At 42.5% G+C, this 21,313-nt stretch overlaps 1 protein-coding gene and 1 pseudogene across 1 annotated transcript; one reads left to right on the top strand and one right to left on the bottom strand.

Annotated features, from left to right (window-relative positions):
- Window positions 1–5,647: 5,647 nt before the first annotated feature.
- LOC109463643 lies at window positions 5,648–13,887 on the bottom strand. The gene is made up of 3 exons (XM_019760498.1): window positions 12,666–13,887; window positions 7,610–7,794; window positions 5,648–7,015 (listed from the first exon to the last, which is right to left on the bottom strand). The coding sequence occupies exons 1-3, from the start codon at window positions 13,452–13,454 to the stop codon at window positions 5,737–5,739; spliced, it is 2,253 nt and encodes a 750-aa protein (XP_019616057.1). The 5' UTR covers window positions 13,455–13,887; the 3' UTR covers window positions 5,648–5,736.
- Window positions 13,888–19,251: 5,364 nt separating this feature from the next.
- LOC109463641 overlaps window positions 19,252–21,313 on the top strand; it is a 5,660-nt pseudogene continuing 3,598 nt past the window's right edge.

Here is a 21,313-nt window from a genome sequence, read left to right as displayed (position 1 = left end):
TTTTTGCCGATTTGCCGAAGCAGGACACACCGGTTACTACCTGCTATGATTCGTTCATGGAGACTATACCATTGATATCAGATGATGAAGACAGTCAGGACGACGATGTTGTCGGGACCACCGGTACGCGCGAGCAAGTTGGGACGTTCGACCCATGGACAGCCCAAACTACCGTGGAACAGACGTCTGGAGAAGACGGTAATTGTGGATTTGGAACAAACCTTGATACAGTTATAGATAATACGTTTAAGAACTCGGATCTGGAGGTAGAATTAAGCAGTAGCGGCAATGCACACACAGAGGTCATTGTTGCCAAGAATAGGCAAATGCCTTTGGATAAAGTCTGTGAGTCACAGTCCAGGGACACGACACACCAGGTCTCATCAGGCGACACTTTTTCAAAAGAGGACTCTGGAAAAACGGCAGTTGCAGTGCCCATAGCTGTGCATGTAACCACGAAGAATACAGCCAACCATTCTGACGAAAGCCGCGTAGCAGAAGACACGACTATCACAGCCATTTCGGCTGATGGTACTGAAAAAATAGACTCGATGTATAATCAGACTGCAGGCATGGCGGACAGAAACAACACTGGGTCAGTAGAACGCGATCAACAGTCCTCGCAAACTCATCCCCAGACTGCAGACACGTCAGTAGAACGCGATCAACAGTCCTCCCAGACTCGTCCCAAGACTGCAGACATGCCAGAAGAACGCGATCAACAGTCCTCCCAGACTCGTCCCCAGACTACAGACATGTCAGAAGAACGCGATCAACAGTCCTCCCAGACTCGTCCCCAGACTGCAGACATGTCAGTAGAACGCGATCAACAGTCCTCTCAGACTCGTCCCCAGACTGCAGAACGCGATCAACAGTCCTCCCAGACTCGTCCCCAGACTGCAGACATGTCAGAAGAACGCGATCAACAGTCCTCCCAGACTCGTCCCCAGACTGCAGACACGTCCGAAGAACGCGATCAACAGTCCTCTCAGACTCGTCCCCAGACTGCAGAACGCGATCAACAGTCCTCCCAGACTCGTCCCCAGACTCGTCCCCAGACTGCAGACTCGTCCCCAGACTGCAGAACGCGATCAACAGTCCTCCCAGACTCGTCCCCAGACTGCAGACATGTCAGAAGAACGCGATCAACAGTCCTCGCAAACTCGTCCCCAGACAGCAAAACGCGATCAACAGTCCTCCCAGACTCGTCCCCAGACTGCAGACATGTCAGTAGAACGCGATCAACAGTCCTCCCAGACTCGTCCCCAGACTGCAGACATGTCGGTAGAACGCGATCAACAGTCCTCCCAGACTCGTCCCCAGACTGCAGACATGTCAGTTGAACGTGATCAACAGTCCTCTCAGACTCGTCCCCAGACTGCAGACGTGTCAGAAGAACGCGACCAACAGTCCTCTCAGACTCGTCCTCAGACTAGGGTGCCAGGAAGAGTACGCCGATTTTCACAGTCACCAGAATGTCACCACAATCTTACATCAGCAGAAGACATTGTCTCCGACATTCAAGAGAAGGTTAGTGCGCACTGTTCTGATTGATTTGTCGTCAAATATGACATGCCTTCCATACCTGTGACATGTAGATTAACAAACACAATTGAAAATTGGAACTTGACATGCATTAAATATCTGCCATACCTTACTAACATGTACTCTCCAAGCATAGGCTTGGGTTATTTTTGGCGTGTTTTAGGCTTTTTATCGGTGTTTATTTTTTGCACTGGAATTCTTTTTCACCCAGCCCAAGTTGCAAAAGTGCGAAAAAAACACACCGAAAAGCCTAAAAACACGCCTAATATAACCCTAAACCCAAACCGCTGCTTGGAGAGTAACTAACATGAACCTTTGAACACCTACACCGTCCAAATATACCGTTGACCCTTCAGTCTACAAAATATATCAACGTTATAACGTTGTAACACACATTCACAACAATGGGTAAAGCACTCTACACACATCAGAAGAACCAGAATGATGTTGGACTATTTCGGATTGTATTATTATTATTTCCCATTTTAGATGGACGAGGGAGGCGAGGGTGACAGTTCAGAGAGAGACAGCCCGAAGCCGGTCTCAGCCTCCAGGTCCCACCGGCAGGTGGAGCTGATCCAGGCGGAGTCCTGCGCGTCCTCCGAGGGGAAGATGATGGTGAGGAGCCGGCACAGCTCCGGCTCGCCTGAGGCACACAGACGGTCGCCTCTAGCGATGGAAGACGGCGGACCTTTCCGTGAGGAGGTAGAGTTTTTTTATTCGTTTATCCAAAAAATGTACATACAGCGAACAAAACAGTGTGGCAAGCCCCCCTTAATACGAATATAATAATACACAGAATACATGTTTGAGGTGTGACATTTTACGAAGAATGTTTGTCTCGAATATCATGGAAATAATGCATTACGGAAATAAGGTTTGTTATTCGATGATGTACTCTTATAAATGTCATATTTTGCATAAAGTAAACAGTGATTCAGGTGTCTATTCTTTTCCAGCTTTTCAATTTTACCATACAATATAACGGTTTTTGTTAGTGCAATATGTTCAGAAAAAGTGTCGAGCCCCCATAAGCGAAAGTCATTCCAAAATTTAGTAACATAACTACAATCCACAAATAAGTGAGGAGCTAGAGTTTGGCTTTCTCCGCAAGTTGCCCAATAGTCCAACACTTTAACGTTTTTCAACAAGTTTGACATCATCATAGAACATTAATACCATAGATGATATCTAAATAAAATTCGGAAAAATTTAGAACTTTTGTATATCTTATGCTAATGACTTCTACATTTACATAATGTGTGCATGGTTTTGTTAACCTTAATTTTGACTACATTTAGCCTCAACACATGCCACAAGTATGAAATTGTAATTATTTGCCACTAAGGAGTTGAGGCATTTTCGTTTCAAACTACCAGACTATAGCATGTCCGGAACAAACGTTACATTGAAAACACTGCTATAATAGACTTTTCTAATCATTATGCAAATGTATTCCTATCTTGATTAGTTTGCATAATTTCAGTGTGGACATCTTTGTCTAAGCTACCTACGTACCCCCCAAATCATGTCAAAACGTCAACCCCTTCTTGTGTTTTCCTCTTTCAAAGATTTTACCCCAACCGCACCTGCAGTTTTAGAACAAGATGCTAGGGGCCCTCAGCGCACTTGTTCTTTTACAAAAGAACAGTCTAAAAAAGAGAAGTCAAACCCCTTAGACATAGTTTTAGACATAGCTATAGCTCTAGACAACTACCTTTTATCATGTAGATTTTAGTTATTTTATACTACGTTTCATTGTTCTTTTATGTTTGTAATCTGCAATTAGCCCCCCGGGCATGAATTTGCAATAAAACTTCTATAAAACTTCTATAAAACTTCTATACAAACAGTGTGTAAGTCAACACCGTCCATTCCGCCCTACAGGACGTGGATAGAGGGTCTGTAGGACATACAGAAACCACTGATGTAGTGTTGGAGGCGGAGACAGACTCTCTCCCCCTGCTGTTGGACACAGATAAACTTCTACCCCAGATGTTTGATGACCAGATTTCACCAAACACGGTTGTCAAGTCCATGAGCGGTATGAAGTCAGTGTGTTAACGTTATTACCTCCGAATGAGGAAGTATTGTTTGGGTGGCTTACTTGAAAGTGTGAATGTTTCCTGTCCGTCAGTTACTACAGACCTGTGGTAACATTACCTAAGGGTTAATGACCCGCCCCGAGGTTTATATGGTGTGATCATCATCGGCCTCCTTCCGTCTGAGTTGACGATGGGCTTGGTACTGGAGGGGTCTGGCACCGTCTCTGGTGGCTGAACAGGCCTATAGGTGCCTTTATCACACCTGAACAGGTGTGATAAAGTCTCGTCAATTGCTATATTAAACCACCGAATAAAAAAACACCGACTTAATGTGTATACAGTAGACCTGTGGAAACCTTACTTTGTTATTACCTCTATGAAAAATGGAGATATTGTTTCTGCTCTCTCTGTTTCTTTGTCTCTCTCTCTGTCTTTCTGTTTCTGTCTGTCTCTCTCTTTCTCTTTCTCTCTCTTTCTCTCTCTCTCTCTCTCTGTGTGTGAGAGAGAGAGAGAGCGTGCGTGCGTGCGTGTGTCCGTATGTGTGTGCGTTTCCTCAGGTCAGGTTGTAATGGACATGGTTGGTTTAGTCTGTTCACAGATGTTTTTCGTTACCTCTTTACTGCTGTTTCTTTGCATGATAAAGAATGGGATTGCACAAGATTTTGAAAAGATATTTCCTGGAGGTCTGAGTTCTCGGAATTCTTGTTCCAGACTTGCGGGAAGGCCGGTTCATGGCTGTGCGTGACTACCGCCGGTCCTACATGGACCGGGAACCCATCCTGTACCGGGGAGACATCGTGACCGCCTGCCGGACACCACACCTGCCTTGCTACTCACTAACGTCTGTAGATGTGCTGACTTTTGTACCGGAGAGCTACCTCCGACCACTGGACTTGGACGATTAACAGAAGGGTCTGCTTCTGTCTGAGTCTTAGGCCACAGCAAGTAAATTTTATGGATGACATCCTCCGCAGACTCCAATTCTAATGCGAGCGGGCGCGAAAAAAACAAGGCGGGCCGAAAAGAACAAGGTTCCTACATTTCAAACTTTTGACGTAATCATGGTACAGATGGTTTTGATTCAGTGGAAACATCACATACACACAGCCAGCATCACATATCACTGCATCAAAGTAAGAAACAAAACTTAAATCTTGAGTCTTTTCTTGTCTCCTCTCTTCATATTTATCTGCCATCCACCTTCCAGCATGGCAACAGACATCTTTGCCCATTTTCGGCATGTTGACCGCTGTCAGAAGGAAACAAAATTTCTTCTTTTTTTTAAATCATCTGAAAATTAATGCGCGCGTTGATGTCATCCATAAAAATTACTTGCTGTGGCCTTAGATCTTGTCGGGAGGGGGGGGGCAAATTGTCCAGTTGAACATCATTGACAGTCATTGAAAGCTCAAGCCTTGTACGGCATTTCGTTGCACAAAACAATATCCTGGAGGATGTTACGACAGTTTAGCGGTTGTATCAGAACTGTTTGTTTTCGGTTTTTAATTCGAGGTCGCACAACCGTCTAGCGAGCGTCTTTTCAAGGGAATTGGTCGGAAGCAAAATAAACATAATATGGGAAGGAAGGATATGCCTTTGGCTACTATATGGAGTTTTGTTTCTTCTTAAGGACCAAATGTTACAATTATAGACTACATTGCTATGTTTTTATGGGTGGTTTAATTTCATAGTAGAAATTGGTTTTATATCCTACAAGTAAGTACATAAGTTCTGGCCTGTGTCACATTCCAAGGCTCTGACAGCTATAAAGTAAATTAAATGAACACATCAAAGGAACGAGCCGGCAAATTTGAGTTGACTTTCAGATCTTTAATTTTGTACATGAATATCTTATGGTATTTATACCTAAACATATTCTATTTGTGTAGCTTGCTTGTGCACCCTACTATAAACTTTGAAGCATTGAACTTTCTCTCTTTTGTTTCCATTAACCATGTAAACCCCTATAGGTCATAAATAATATATTCTGCTACCATAAGACCAAGCTGGGGAGGGCACAATGTCAGTCATTAATGATAATAAGAACCTTTACTTATTGATAAATAATAACATCTATTTTAATAAATTATTTCCGCCAAGTGTGACCCATGAAGTCCTGAGTCAAACCTCAGAGTGAACTCTGAGGCTAAACCCAGGAGGCCTCCAGTGAGGACAGCATGACGACCTGGCGGCCGGGCCCGGTAGTGTGGAGCACGGGCACCGGTCTGACGGCACCGGGGGAGGCAGGCTCGCTCCCCGGTCTGCTTTCCACGTGCGCGGCCGGCTTCTTATCCGCCGTGTGCCAAACCATTTCTCCCTGGTCCGTGACTGAGTACTGGGAAGCTAGTCTCGTGTCCAGGCTCTTCAGGGCTATGAATCCCCGGTGTGAGGAGGTCGGAGAACCAATCGGCGTCACCGGTTCCGGTTCTGAATCCTCCTTCACTTCTTCTTCGTCCGGACTGTAAAGCTGAGTGATCTCCTCTGGACTAGCGACGAAGGCTCTGTTCTCCAGCGCTAAAGGATGTGTGAAGCGAACCTTTGGTACCACCGGGTCTTTCGAGCTGTCCGTGTCGCTGTCAGACATGCGGCCGGATTGGCCGATGATTTCTAAGGACGAGGAATTTGTCTTCTTGTCTTCGATGTCTCTCCGCGGGACTCTATGGTTGTGTGGTTCTCTGTTTTGGTTCAGTTTTGACAGAGCGACGCTGTATGGTGGAGGCGGACCTGAGTGACGGTTTCTCCAGGATTGGTCCTTTTTATAAGGACGGAATCCCCTGCCTTCAGTAGCCGTCTCTAACCGCGAAGGTTCGCTGTACCGTGGAGGCGGCCGGATGTGTTTGCGTTTCTGCGGCACGGGAGGTTTAACGACTCCGCTGCCGCTCACAGCTGACATTTGGGCGCCACTGTTGCCGTCAAACAGTAGCGATGGCGGCAGGCCGTCTGGTTCTCCCCGCTTAGAGATGTCCCTGGCCTGGTGAGCATGTAACGGCGTCGGTATCGGCTGACTCGAGTCGTTTAGCTTGCCATTAACAATATCTTCAGTCAGGCCACTGATCCAAATGTCTCCGCTTTGACTTTGGTTTGTGTCTCGACTTATCGCCTTTCCTTTTCGTTCATGTCTTTTTGAGACGCTAGGCCTGACGTCTACCTCCAAGTCTTCCTCTGGTGACTGTTCTGGTTTCTTTGCGGAGAGAAGAATCCGTGCTAGCGTGGCGGCGGGGTCTGTTGGGCGCCTCTCGTCCTCCTCATCAACAGTGGGCAGCGTGGAGCGCCCCCTGGCGGACTCATCCTCCTCGGACGAAGTGGAGTCGTCGGACGCGTCGCCATCTTGAGCCCACGTGACCCTGGAGTGAGGCCGGGGGATGTCTGTGTGGTCAGAAGCTTTTGGCTTCGTCTTTTCCCTGGATCGGGTCGCTGTAGACGGAAAAGATTAAGCATGGAAAATTTAATCCCTGCTTTACACTTGCTTGGATATGTTTCCAAAATCAGTACTTGCGGATTATATCATATCTGTTCTGAAAAGGTCTACAACCTCTGTCATAAATTTGGAACCTTCCCTGTCACACATTCAAAACTTGTATAAAATTTGTCTACGAAAAGCCTTGACGATGAAACATCGTGAAATCTCTGGACAATAGGCAAAATACGGCACCCAAATGCGTATTGATTGTATTATAATACATTTGATAATTGGTAAAAAATGGATGAAATTCAAGTGTGCGTGTGGACTGCATATATTATATAGCTGGAACCTAGTGGCTGGGACTAAGTTCACAAGTTCTATAGCAAGGTCCCTATAAAAAGGTCCTAGCGACTGGGACTAGCCGCCTTAAACGTTACAAGCCACTTTTCTCTAGAAAATCATTGATATTCAACATTGTACTCATTGTAGACGTAGCATTTTAGGCTGTCACTAACACACAGAGAGAGAGAGAGAGAGAGAGAGAGAGAGTGAGAGAGAAACATGTAAACTTTGCCCCAGTTTAAAATTTTCTGTTGGGAAAGAAAGAGAGTTCCGACCTTCTTGTTGTTGCTCCTTGTCCGTCACTCCTCTACAGCACAGGCAGCACCTCGGTCGGTACCTTTCACACACAGCCAGGAATACCCATGGTGCAACAGCTGTCTGTACCAGGCAGGTGGAGACCAGGGTAGGCGGCAGCCATGTTGGTGTCCGCTCCAAGATAACGTCTAACAGATTCGTCACCTGTAACATTGCACACATTGTATCATACACAATTGACCTATACCAGTATTACGTCACAGTTTGTTTACCGCAATGAATGCCGGTCAATTGTCGTTTATATTGTACAGGGGTGCGTAGCGCGGTGTGTGTAAGCGTTAGCCTTATAAAAGGCCTTAATAGTACAGTACAACTAAATCACCCATTACGGCATGTAATGCTGTGTCAACAAAACTAGACGCAGCAAAAATCAGACATACCTTACTTTTTATACTTTGAAAACTTTGAAATGATCTTTATTCTTTAACTGACCGTTCTAGAATGCTCTTTAGAACAGGTAAACAAACTGTGACGTAATAATGGAATAGGTCCATTGTTCTTTGAATTTGGCATCATGTCTCAAAAGAACATAGGTTTACAGATGTATAAACTCTCACAACAACCTTCCACCACACGCTAGCTATAGGTCAACCACACCAACACTGTTCAAGAACATCATAAATGACATAACTCACAAGATAGATACATACAAACCCTTAAAGCACTGGTGGTAAGGTACTGGCACAAGCAAGAAGCTGAATATATTATTATTGTAAGCGACCTCTGACCTCCCAAAAGCGATATGGAAATGTCGTGTTGCTTTGTAGCTGTAGTTGTTTATTGCTCTGTAGTTTTATGCTAGTTGTAGTCCATTGAATGCAAGTGTTATGTTATGTTATGTTATGTTATGTTATGTTATGTTATGTTATGTTATGTTATGTTATGTTATGTTATGTTATGTTATGTTATGTTATGTTATGTTATGTGCCTTAATTTGTAATTACATCTGTGTACTCTGTGTTTTATTTGTTTGTTTGTTTGAGCCTTTATTTCAACTCGATCTGTAACAGTGTTACATGCTCTAATCGGCCGCTATTTCGGCCGCTTTTCATAGAGGTCGAGCGTGGAGGAGTGTCAGGGGGTCATAACATAAATACTACTTATTCACAAATGAAAACATATACATAAGGTAACTCATACAAAGTAAATAAATAAACAAAATGGCAATAACTAATAAATAACTCATAAGTCGTTGTGTCCAAAATCGTTCAGTCAAAGTCAGTTACGATACTAGCAGTCTTTTAAAGGTGCCAAGAGTAGGTGCTGCTCTAACATGCTGCGGAAGAGCGTTCCATACAAGAGAGCCGGAGTAGGCTAAGGATCTCCGGTATATTTCTCTTAATGGCATCGGTACCGCAAGGAGATCAGTCGCGCTTTGTCTGGTGCTTCTGGTCGCTCTATCCCTACAGTATGTGAAAATCCGGCGCATGTACGGCGGTAGTTGGTTGTTCAGGGCCTTATGTAGTAGGAGTGCTTTGTGATGTTTGTGGATTGACTTTACGTCCTTCCAGCCCAGGCGTCGGTGGACTTCGGCTGATGGAGTTAGATACTGGGCTCGTAGAATCAGCTTGCCAGCTCGGTTCTGCATCCTTTGCAATTTCCCCAACTCACGTTCGGGCGCAGTGTCCCAGACAGTGCAAGCGTATATAATATGTGGCAAAAATATAGTTTTGTACAAAGTTAACAGAGTAGATGTTGGAATGAATGTGCGGACGTGCTTTAAAATGCTGAGAGATTGAATCCAAGAAGAATAGATTAGATTTGTTATCTAATCTAACGGATATCTAATAAAACATCAAACATGTCGTTACGGTAACATACAAGAAACTCAAAGACGTTGTACTACTGCAACATGCGAAGAAAATATCGAAGATGAATTACTTCAAGTTTTTATTACGTTCTATCTATATTGACGGAAGACAATGAATATAAGCAGTTGTAAAATCAACATAATCTTACACATGACAAGTACAGAGATTTTCAATATACTTTTGTCATGTCCTGACTTGATTTCCTTTTAGTTATACATGTACGAGTATCTAGGTCAATATACATAACGTATATACCTAGCACTCTACGGAAAGAGATTGTATTAAAATCTCCGAAACAAATGTGTAATGTACACATTGTCTCTTGTGCGTTCTGATGATGGTACTCTTTGTTTATTTATTTGTTTATTTGAAGGATCTCCATTATTCTTACTGGAGTCTTAAACCACTCCCTCTTACTTTGTACTTGTATTTAGTAGTTCCTGTTTACACAGTTCCTGTTCACTATAAGTAGAATCGTGTAGATATTAAACTGTCGATATAGTACTGTTACTGCACGATATAACTCGATTGATTGTTGCTTTGTCTGGGGGCAGATGGCATCATAATGCCATTGACGAGTTCATTGTCTGCTTTGGAACAGGAAAATATTCTTACAGACACTGAGGTATTCTGTTTGATTTGATTTTCCTTTGAAAAAGATAAATGTTTGAAGTCTTTAGAGTTTCTGGCAAATGGCAAATTTAAAGGCACATTACGTCCCCACAATTCCACTTCCCAAAGCGGTAGGGGATCGGAATAATATACATTCCTGTGGTGTTTGACATTCGACGATAATGAACGTTGCTCCTTTGAAATTCAATATAACATCTATCGAATTTTTTTTTTTGAGAAAAAGTTGCATCTCCTTTTTATTGACAGACCGTATAACGTTTTCACTAGTAGAGAGTAACGTTAGAAACCACATGTTTCCTGTTAGGCCACATAAAGTATTTTTATGGATGAGATCCTCCGCAGACTCCAAATCTAATGCGAGCGGGCCAAAAAAAAACAAGACGGGCCGAAAAAAACAAGTTTCCTACATTTCAAAATTTTGACGCAATCATGGTACAAATGGTTTTGATTCAGTGGGAACATCACATATACACAGCCAGCATCACATATCGCTGCATCAAAGTAAGAAACAAAACATTAAATCAGAGCCTTTTCTTGTCTCCTCTCTTCATAGTTATCTGCCATCCACCTTCCGGCATGGCAACAGACATCTTTTCCCATTTTCGGCATGTTGACCACGGTCAGAAGGCAACACAATTTCTTGTGTTTTTTTCCAAAATCAGGCGAAAATTAATGCGCGCGCTGATGTCATCAACAAAAATTACTTGCTGTGGCCAAGATAGAAAAACACAAGAATTTCACACCCGTTATATTCGACCTGTAATAAGCCACCTAATTTTTAACACCACAAAAACGTATCGTATGTCGACCCAGCGCTATGCATCCTGGGTATTCTCAAAGGGTCCGCCATATTGATTAGCCACGCCCACCTGCTCTAAACCCCCCCCCTCCCATGGGACCTGTCTCCTCCATGACGTGTAGAAGTGAGGCCCGCTCGCATGTCATGTCTGGCACGGGCTCCATAGAAATCATTGTAAACGTTTCCATAGAGTGACATTCAAAACAATTTACAGCTGACATACTGATGACATTTACAGAAATGCTTTTAAGTCGTGTCACGCGATTTCAGTGTAAAGTATAATACAGACTTGACGCAAACTTCTAAGCCATCATTGAAAGGCACTTTGTATATTTGAATAATAAGTAAACCAGAATTTTTTGGTATAGAAAAAATACATGTGACGTGCTAGACGTATCATTTTAACACCTCAAAGATTCAGTTGGCCAGTTATACTTATTATTATTATATTATAGACCAGTCAACCCAATTATCAGTACCTAAAAAATAATATGTGCTTAGAAGCCCATCTGCAAAGGTGCCCATGCCAGGCATATAGACTCGGCCATTACTAGTATTTAGGCCACAGCAAGTAATTTTTATGGATGACATCAGCGCGCGCATTAATTTTCGCCTGATTTGGAAAAAAAAAAAGAAATTTTGTTGCCTTCTGACAGTGGTCAACATGCCGAAAATGGGCAAAGACGTTGCCATGCCGGAAGGTGGATGGCAGATAACTAATGTTTTGTTTCTTACTTTGATGCAGTGATATGTGATGTTGACTGTGTATATGTGATGTTCATACTGAGTAAAAACCATTTGTACAATGATTGAGTCAAAATTTCAAAATGTAGGAACCTTGTTTTTTTCGGCCCGCCTTGTTTTTTTTCGCCCGCTCGCATTAGATTTGGTGTCTGCGGAGGATGTCATCCATAAAATTGACTTGCTGTGGCCTTAGTTCGGGAAACGGTTTGTAAAGGCAGGGAGGTTTTAAAAACTTTTAATGGCATTTTACATTATATAGCTGCCTATCATCATAATGTATCGAAAGCCCGTGGTTCTCGTATATATATTCTAAACGGAACTAGAATTTACCAAATGGTGTTGACCTTTGCGACTGGCATATTAGAAATTAATGTATTCCTTTGATTATGCAAAGATGTAGTTAATCATTTCGAGCCGATCATTCATAATCCCCAGTCCACCCAAATAACATAAATTGTTCAAAGTATGAAAGTATTACCAAAGAATTCGAAAGTCATTGTAGCATTTTCCTCATAAATTATGTAAATGCATCCGACTTGCATTACTTATAATTAAATCTTATTATGTACAATGAGAACCTGTAAGAAAATACTCCAAGTATGAAATTATATCACTACATATTTTCCTCCTTGATTATGCCAATTATTTTCGTATATCTATATCTACCGACGATTTCTCTTTCTTGGTTGTATATGTCACATCTTTGGTATAGTCTAATTTTGGGACACAAGGGAGTTATGAAATATCTTCATTGATTATGCAGATTAAATCATGAATTGCAGACTTATGTCAATCAGCACTCAGGCCAATTGTTCTGCTGCAGTGCCATTGAAAACCACTAGGAGGTTCATATTAGAACTGATATCTTTTCTTTTGCCGACACCCATATCTACATTCCAAGTATCTTGACTTATACTGTCCACAGACAAACTCACAAACACAAACAAATGACACTGAGAACTTAAGCTTCTTGGCGAAGTAATTATGAACTAACTAGATATGTTATGAGCAAGTAAAGAATGGCTTACCAGAAAAGGTATATCGCCAAGAAGGTAGCACACGATAGTGACTCCTACTGCAGCGAAGTCCCACTGTCTGGCGGTCCGGTCAGGATCTAACTCCCTCCCGCTTGTTGTTTGGTCCGCTGGGGTAGTCTCGGAGTTTTCGGCAGTCGATTGCGGCTCACTGGTTGTTTGGGTGGAGTCCTTTGCTTTCCGTGTCCTGATAAAGATGAGTTCTACTGCAGCGATACCCACACACAGTAGCACGAACAACGCACACATGTAAAACACCGCGTACTCCAGACCAGTCGCCGCCAGGGAGAACTCACACCGTCCGTCTGTGTACAATGTGCTGTTCGACGTGGACATCATGGGCGCTATTCCGGCTACAGGTAACACGCACACGATCATGGGCAGCAGGCATGTCGCCAGAGACACGGCCTTGGCGAACTCCCCAGACACACCGTAACTGTGCGGCCTGGACCTGCTCCTATCACACAGTCTGGTGACAGTGTACATCATCACAGACAGACTCACGATCATCTTGAACGACAGGAGGGACCAGACAAACACTTTACACAGAGGCTCCTGCCAGGTGTGTTCACGTATGGTCACCACGGCGTACATGAGGACAGGAAACAGTGCGGTCGTTAAATTGGCCAGCGTTACGGTGAGGACGAGCACGTCCGCCGGTCTCAGACCTGCCCAGTGCCGTAGGACAGCCGTCAGGCACCACAGGTTCCCTACCACAGTCACACCGACACAGCACAGCCACGCTACCGACAGGTAGTACAGCGTTACACCGTCCACGGCCATATTTACGGTTTGTTGTGTAGGGAGACACGCAGGACTGATCACGCACGCAAGGCCTCAGGCCATTACATCATGTGGTTTAACCACATTCAGGACTGTACCAACAACATGCTGCCTAATATTTCATTTTACCCACAATTACACCAATCTAAAACAATCACGACACAAAAGTACTGACACATTCGTCTAATATTTACAAATCTGGATATCCTGAGTTGATTGTGATGTGAGTTGAGTACTGTCCCGTTGTCTGTGAAAATGAGATCGTCCTCGGTACCTGGCGGGGCGTGTCTTCTCTACCTTTCTGGAACAGCGCCCATTGAAGCTTGGGAACAATAGAATCGTTTAGTAGTGCGGAATTCCAAACAAGCAACACCCTTTGTCGGCCAGTTCCACATCGTTCTCGATACAATGAGTTTCGGGTCTTCCTGTGTCGCTTGGTCCATAGAGTGGACATTGTTGACGTGTCAATAACAGTAACAGTAACAATGTAGCAGTACGTAGTACGAGTAGCGAGATCATTGACCTAGCCTGAGGTTAACCTGTCACCCCATGCGGTCAGTCAGCGAACTGCAGGAGCTGGAGGAAGGGCAAAGGCGCGAATTTGGATTTTGATACTAGTAGTTTAAGCTAGCTACACATGTTGATGCTACGAGTATGCAAAAATAGGTAAAGTCACATTTTATCTATTGAAATTGCAACAGTACAATACACGTGAGACACAGGCTGGTGTTGTGTCCCACACATAGAAACGAATACTGGACAGACAATACTCATTTTCACTTGAGTCTAGTGGGGAAAGTCGTGTAAAGTGCCTTTCCCAAGGGCACGGGGGCGGTGGCATGTCAGGACTCGAACCCGGGACCTCTTGGTTCCGAGTCGTTGCCGTTGCGCCACACGACCCCACAAAGTCACATGTCCAACAACAAAGACATACAGACTGTGTTCTATGTAAAATGACTGTATACAGACTGTACTGTCAAAGCGATAACACATGTAACGTTAAGTTTGGAGTGAGAAGGTCGGTGTCCAGGATTACCTAACGATGATCTACGTGAATAGATGTATAAACAATGGGCACTTCTTTATGTCTGAGATGAAATCCATCTCTGAGACAAATTAAACAAAGACGCGTATGGCCTGCAAGCTTTATATTCAATGACTTGTTGACCAAGGGCTCGGAAAGCGTGTTGTGATGGTGCGATAAAAGGGACAATTACATACAGATAGGCACACATCTCGAAGCACACACATCCATATCCATGGACGCACACACACGCGCGCGTACATGACATGCACATGCACACACACACAGACAGCCACACACATACACACATACACACATACACACTCACACACACACACACACACACACACACACACACACACACAAACAAACACTCATAAACACACATTACACGCACCCACTCACACAGTCGCTGCAATACTGAGGGCAGATGCTAGGCGGCCCACAATCTCCCCTTGACTCTCTTCCTCACGACCTTCTGAGTGATGAAGCTATGATAACCATAAACACGGGGAAACACACACACACCAAACTTAATACCTCCATTTTTATAGACATAATAAACCTGTAGCACCTTTTAAACCTTTTGTATGTTAGAACAAGTGTTACAAACATCGGTATTACTAGTAACTTGAGGCTGCTTCTAACACATGAGGATGTAGTAATGAAACCATTATTTTCACGTATATTAAAGTGGTTCAAGTTTGCATACTTTAGAATAAACGCATGCATGACGAGTCTTGTCAATGGTAAAAGGTCTGGACGGTTCGTATTCCTAGCATCACAGCATAGCAGCGTCGCAGCCGCTATAAACAATTCTTTTTGCTGTCACCGTGTATAAGTGAGAAATATCAGGTCTTTGTTACCTCTTCACAACAAACAGGCTTTCTAGAAGTATTCTATTATGCCCTCCGTATTGAAGATAGAGGACTATGCATACAAATTACCTGGTCCCTGGTTACCTGGTCCCCACAGCTTACACCGCGCCAACGACAAACTTTGCAATGGATCAATGAAAAATTTATCTACTGGAAATAAAGACGTAATATAACAGCAGGACTCGACATCAAATGTGGTCCAATGGCCACTGACCACTAAAATTTAGGCTGGGACAACTAAAAAAGACACTTTGGAACATTTTGGGACAATAGAAAAATAATCAACATCAGAATGTCAGCCCTTCTTTTGTTTATCATGATCAGGCATGCATCCCGGCTTTTGGATCCGGAAAAATCCCCCCCGAATTTCCTGTCTACACTGTAATTATAGTGCACCTGAGAGTGAACATAAGCAAAATAAAGTTGAAGTCAAGTTGAGGCAATACAATACTTCCCAAAAACAGGTTGCGACAGTTCATCATTACTTCAGGACAATTGAAATTTATTTTGAGGACAGTGCTGGGACAATAGGAAGAAAAGTTAATTTCGAGGCCTGAACAATGTGAAACACGACATGCATGGCAGATTATCAACCTCCGTGAAAAATGGAGTGTGTCCGTGTGAGTGTAAGTGTGTGTGTGTGTGTGTCTATCTGTAGTTCCAAATATTTGTAGTCAGCATAACTAAAAAAGGCATTTATGGGTTGTGATGATATTTGGTATGTTGGTAAGTCCTAGAAAGACAGAGGTCGAGGTCATGTGGGACTCCTGGTGGCTGACCTTGGTACTGCAGCAGAACTTCCGGTTTTTGTATCTTCTGTTCTGGACATGACATTATGGTCTTGATTTTTATTAATGGCAGATAGTTATTTTATGTGTTAGAATTAAGTGGTGTGGGTTTGTTCTGGAACTACAGCGGAGTTTCTAGCGAGATATTTAAACGCGGATAAGTCCAGAAAGGAATAACATATTTTTGGTATGTAGTTAGCTTAACAGAAATGTACACGATTAAATGATTATTCAAATGAGCATTTAATATGTATAATTAATGATAAAATTCTGTAATTCCTGTGTTTTACACAAAAGGCCTATTGTCTGTCGTTAGGACTCAAAAACTAATTTCGATCAGTGTTCAGGCTTCCTTATTGATATATCTCAATATCGATTCGTCCTATTTTAAAAGAGTCGTATATTGTTAAACAACAATAGCCATACTAATAAGTGTTATTTCTGTATCTGTATAGCCAGTATAACCGCCTTTCGGCGTAACACACCAGCTTCTGTATCTGTATAGCCGGTATAACCGCCTTTCGGCGTAACACACCAGCTTCGCAGGCACGCGGCGCGGCGGCAGCTGCCTATATTACACCGATCGACTTGTTACACCTAACCCTTGAACTTCTAGCTCTAGACTTTGTTTATAGCTATCTAATGACAATGCCCCTACTGTACTTGGTGACAGTGAGTTCCACTCTGCAATAGTTCTAGGAAAGAATGAATTCTTGAACACCTCAATCCTTGGTTGATAACTCTGGTACTTGAAGGCATGGCTATTTCTTGTTCTCTTCTGGGCTGGTATTAGGTACTTAGTAGTTGGGACATCCACCAGTTTATTAGTCATTTTGTACATCATGCATAGTCTTTCTTCTGTCTTCAAGTGAGGCCCACTGTAGGTTTCTTTTCATTTCCGTGACACTAGCACCTCGTTCATAGTTGTTCATACAGAATCTTGCAGCTTGATTCTGTACCCTTTCCAATTTGTCTTTGTCTTTCTTTGTATATGGATCCCATACTGTCGCGGCATATTCTAGGTTCGGTCTTACAAGTGACGTGTATGCAAGTGATTTTACTCTAGTTGGACATGCCCACAGATTACGTTTAATCACTCCCAATGTCTGTTTCGCCTTAGTTGTGATATTATTATTACCTTCGCCAAGAAGGTTATGTTTTCAGAGGCGTTCGTGTATGTGTGTGTCCTTCCGTCCGTCCGTCACGGGACACGATAACTTGAGAGGCCTTGAGAAGGCTTAAATGAATTGTCTTGATACTTGGTAGGTTGGTAGGTCTTGATGAGACCTGAAAATGATTAGATTTTGGACCCCCTAGCGGCTTGTTATGGTACTGCAGCTGATCATGAACTTCCGGTTTTGATATCTCATGATCTAGACATGCTGGGGTGACGAAATTTGGATGGTAAGTAGCTCTTGTGCTGGGGAAGAAGTGGCGTAAGTTTGGGCCCCCTAGCGGCTTGCTCAGGAACTGCAGGGCTATCTGTTTGAATTTATTAAAAAGAGGATAACTCAAGAACCGGTTGACGGATCGTCGTGATTTTTGGTATGCAGGTAGCTAACGTGATGCTTGATGTAATTATGTGACAATTATGCAAATATAGATGTAATTTTCATGATTTATGAGGAAATTCTATAAATCAGCTGCATTCCATCATAGGACTATTGAAGCTTGTGACATTGGTTATTGAGAATGAGATAAACACAGATATTGATTATGTAAATGAAGACTTAATTTGCATAGTTAATGAGAAAATGTTATAATTCTGTAATGATAACTGCCTGGAATTTCATACATATGGTATTTGAAAGTTCAATGAAGGTGAACCTCACTAAACATAATGTATTCAAATCAGGACCTCATTTGCATAATTTATGAGGAAATGCTAGAATGGCATTGTTTGTTCATATAAGACTAATTGACACAGCAACTGTTACTAAATACAGGGCAAGGACATACATGTAAAGACGCCAAAAATGCCAGTCTTTAGCATCTAGCCCCCACATTCTCCCTTTCACATCTTTGTGTGTATTCACATCATTTCACATTTCTTGAAGTTCTCTGCCAATTGCAAATTCGCATTTATACCCCTAGTTGTGATATAGTGTTCGTGTGGCCTAAGGTTATAGAAATGAAGATTGGTGCTGCATTAAACACCAAAGGTGTGGTCTGGGTGGCCCGTGGTTAGGAGTTAAACTAACCAATACTTTGTTGACGTAAGGACGTTGTCTAGAGACCATTAGCATATTAGCTTATTTATTAGGGAGAAGAACAGATGACAATAAAAATCTGTACAGCACTGAGGCAAGGTTTAAGTATCGTACGTAATGTAGCCGCAAATTTCGGGGTGCGGCGAAATGTTCTCTCAACGGACAAACTCCCTTGGCATGCTTATCTCTCTATTTGGCCGATTTCTACTCTTTCCAGCCGCCTCCCCAAGCCTATACGTAATGATCAATATCGACGATACGTCCCCTATTTGGCAACCACAATTAAACCGGATAGAAGTAACATTTATGTCCTCCAAAGCTCCTGTACACATTTGACGCTTCCCTCCAAAGCCGGCTGAAGTTTGGGAGCAGTCTGACCACGCCTACCTTTCGAATCCTAATGTTGTGGAACTGGAGTTAAATTTGAGTCAAATGCCAACCACGCCGTGACCTACTCCTGAACACCAGCCAACCACTAGACAACTATCGGCCAAACCTCCCGTCCGAATGTTTTACAAAAGACTGTCATTGCACCGCTCATAGTTTCATTGAAAGGTCACGTGTACTTCCAAACCGAGGCCGCCAGGGGGCCCAACTTATACCACTTCATCTGTCCAAGGACACTTATATCTGTCTCAAAATCTATCCAACACTTTTAAGATAAATATCCCGACCATGGCACTTCCAGAACTTGAACCCTTGTAGTAGTGTAGCCTGGATACCATCCGAGCGAATAAACAAACAAACAAACAAACAAGGTCTGCAGTTGTCTGCACAAAGATAGGAAGTAGGAACTGGAACCCACCATATTAAAGACACATCTCGAAATTGACATTCTTTTCCTACCCCTCCCAATTTAGTTTTGGTATATCCCTATATCATTATACTTCCCAGAATCCCATGCGGCTGTAGTTTTGGCGGGAAAAGCTAGGTTTTCTTTGAGCTGATCAGACGACACGTCAGCCTGAAAAAAATGCCGAAAAGGTATGATATTCTCATTATTTTCTTCAGAATTCTATGTAGAAGCAATGCAGATATGCCATGGAGATATGAGAGTACCGGAGAGGCAACGTAGAGCTGTCTTTTTAGGTGTTTATCTCAATATTTCGGCAAAGAAATATAGGCTAGGGGATGTCCTAGTGTGGGGGAGGGGGGCAAGATAAGTTGTGTATGTAACTAGCACCGTTTTTCCTGTCCAAGACGTCGTCCAAGGCACGGTAGAAAGACGTCGTATGGGGTTTTGAACAGTGTTAACGTTGCCTGCATGTTTCTTTGAATGCTAGACACAAACCCGTTTTGGTGTTTTGAAAAAAACTAAAACTAAAACTTTAACATGTAGCGTTGTGTGAGAACCAGTTTTGTTTTAACCTCCTTCCATCCATGAAGGATCTTGGCTTATCATTTCTCACACATACTTTCTAGTTCTCTTTAAAAGTATTTGGGGTGCAAATTAATTGTACTAGTGTACACAACCTAATCTAGTGCCAGAAAAGAAAATTGGGTGCTCAACATAAAAAAGAATGTTACTCAGCAAAACAAAATTACAAATCAGGGGTTTTCCTAAACAGCCTCGGAATAAGGGTGCTGCTCCCTCATGTAACCAGCCAGCTCCCTCACACCAATGTTCAAATTGAACCCTATGTGACTATTTACACACCATCTAGTCTTTCAAAATGATCTTTTTTCAGTAAAGATCCGTAGAAACAATACAACAATGCATTCTAGCATTACAAACTGTGTTACTAAAATCCCCCTTGGGATGGGGTTTTCAGGGCTCTCCCCAGAAAATTTTGGGAGTGGTGCTCCAATTTTTTTTGGAGGGCGCGCGTGAAAAATGTGCGCGCGCGTGAAAAATTTGCGCATGAAGATATGCAAATTAGCCAATTCCCAAGGGACTTTAAAAACTTTTTGATGTTTTAAGCTTAATAGTTGGAAAAAAACACATAAAACAGAATTGAACATCATTTTGTTGCATTCTAGACTACATAGCCGTATTTTGTCAATATTTCAGTGATTTTAAGTGATTTTCAAAAGTTAAGTTTTCACGCGCAAAAAAGGTTGAAATTTGCGCGTGAAAGAATTTGTTTGCTAAAATATGAAAGCAAGCTTCTAGAATGGAGAAAAGCTTCAGATTGTTACATTTTTCCATCCTAAACCTTATAAATATAATTATACTAGTAACTTTTCCATGTATTTCTTACAAATCCAAGTGATTTTCAAAAATGTTCAGATTTTATGGAAAATATGCAAATTAACCTATTCCCAAGGGACTTAAAATTTCCAACAAAAATTTTGAGTCACAGATGGAAAATTATACCACAGGATCACATTTTACAGCATAAGAATTTGGTACTGCATATTTTCTGACATATTTCAGGGACTTTTATTTTTCACGCGCGCGCAAATTTGTCACGCGCAGAAACTCGTTCCCGCGCAGAAAACCCGTTCCCAAGATTTGGCAGATCACTCAACAAATTTCATAAATGAAGAATAAATTTCTTCCATGTTTTATTTTTGACTGTTTACTCATAGTACACTTTGACTGTTCACTCATTAGTATATAATCAAGGGTCGCAGGTCTAAAATTCTTAGACCACAAGTTTGAGGCCATGAAACAATTGGAAGCCAGCAGGCTAACCTCAGCGTGCAGGAATCAAAAGTTCAGTCAGAGGTGTGAAAGACCTGATTGATGTTCCTATTCACAATCATTCATATATTCTCCTCTCCTCATTATAGACCATAAGGCCACACCAATTTAATTTCTTGGTTAACGGATTTTTCTAGAAAAATAATGGAGCGGGCGGGCGAAAAAAAAAAAAATAAATACAGGTCTAGGCATCCTATTATGGCCCAAAATGATAGGTACGATAGGAGCCATGAAGTCATCACACCAGGCTGGTTCAAAATTTAAACAATGAATTTTGAACTTTTAATGATACCACTGCATTGGAAGATGGAA

Source organism: Branchiostoma belcheri, unplaced genomic scaffold (genome assembly GCF_001625305.1).
Source record: "Branchiostoma belcheri isolate BF01 breed outbred unplaced genomic scaffold, Haploidv18h27 scaffold129, whole genome shotgun sequence".
Lineage (NCBI taxonomy): Eukaryota > Metazoa > Chordata > Leptocardii > Amphioxiformes > Branchiostomatidae > Branchiostoma > Branchiostoma belcheri.
This window is presented reverse-complemented; position numbering and strand designations above follow the sequence as displayed.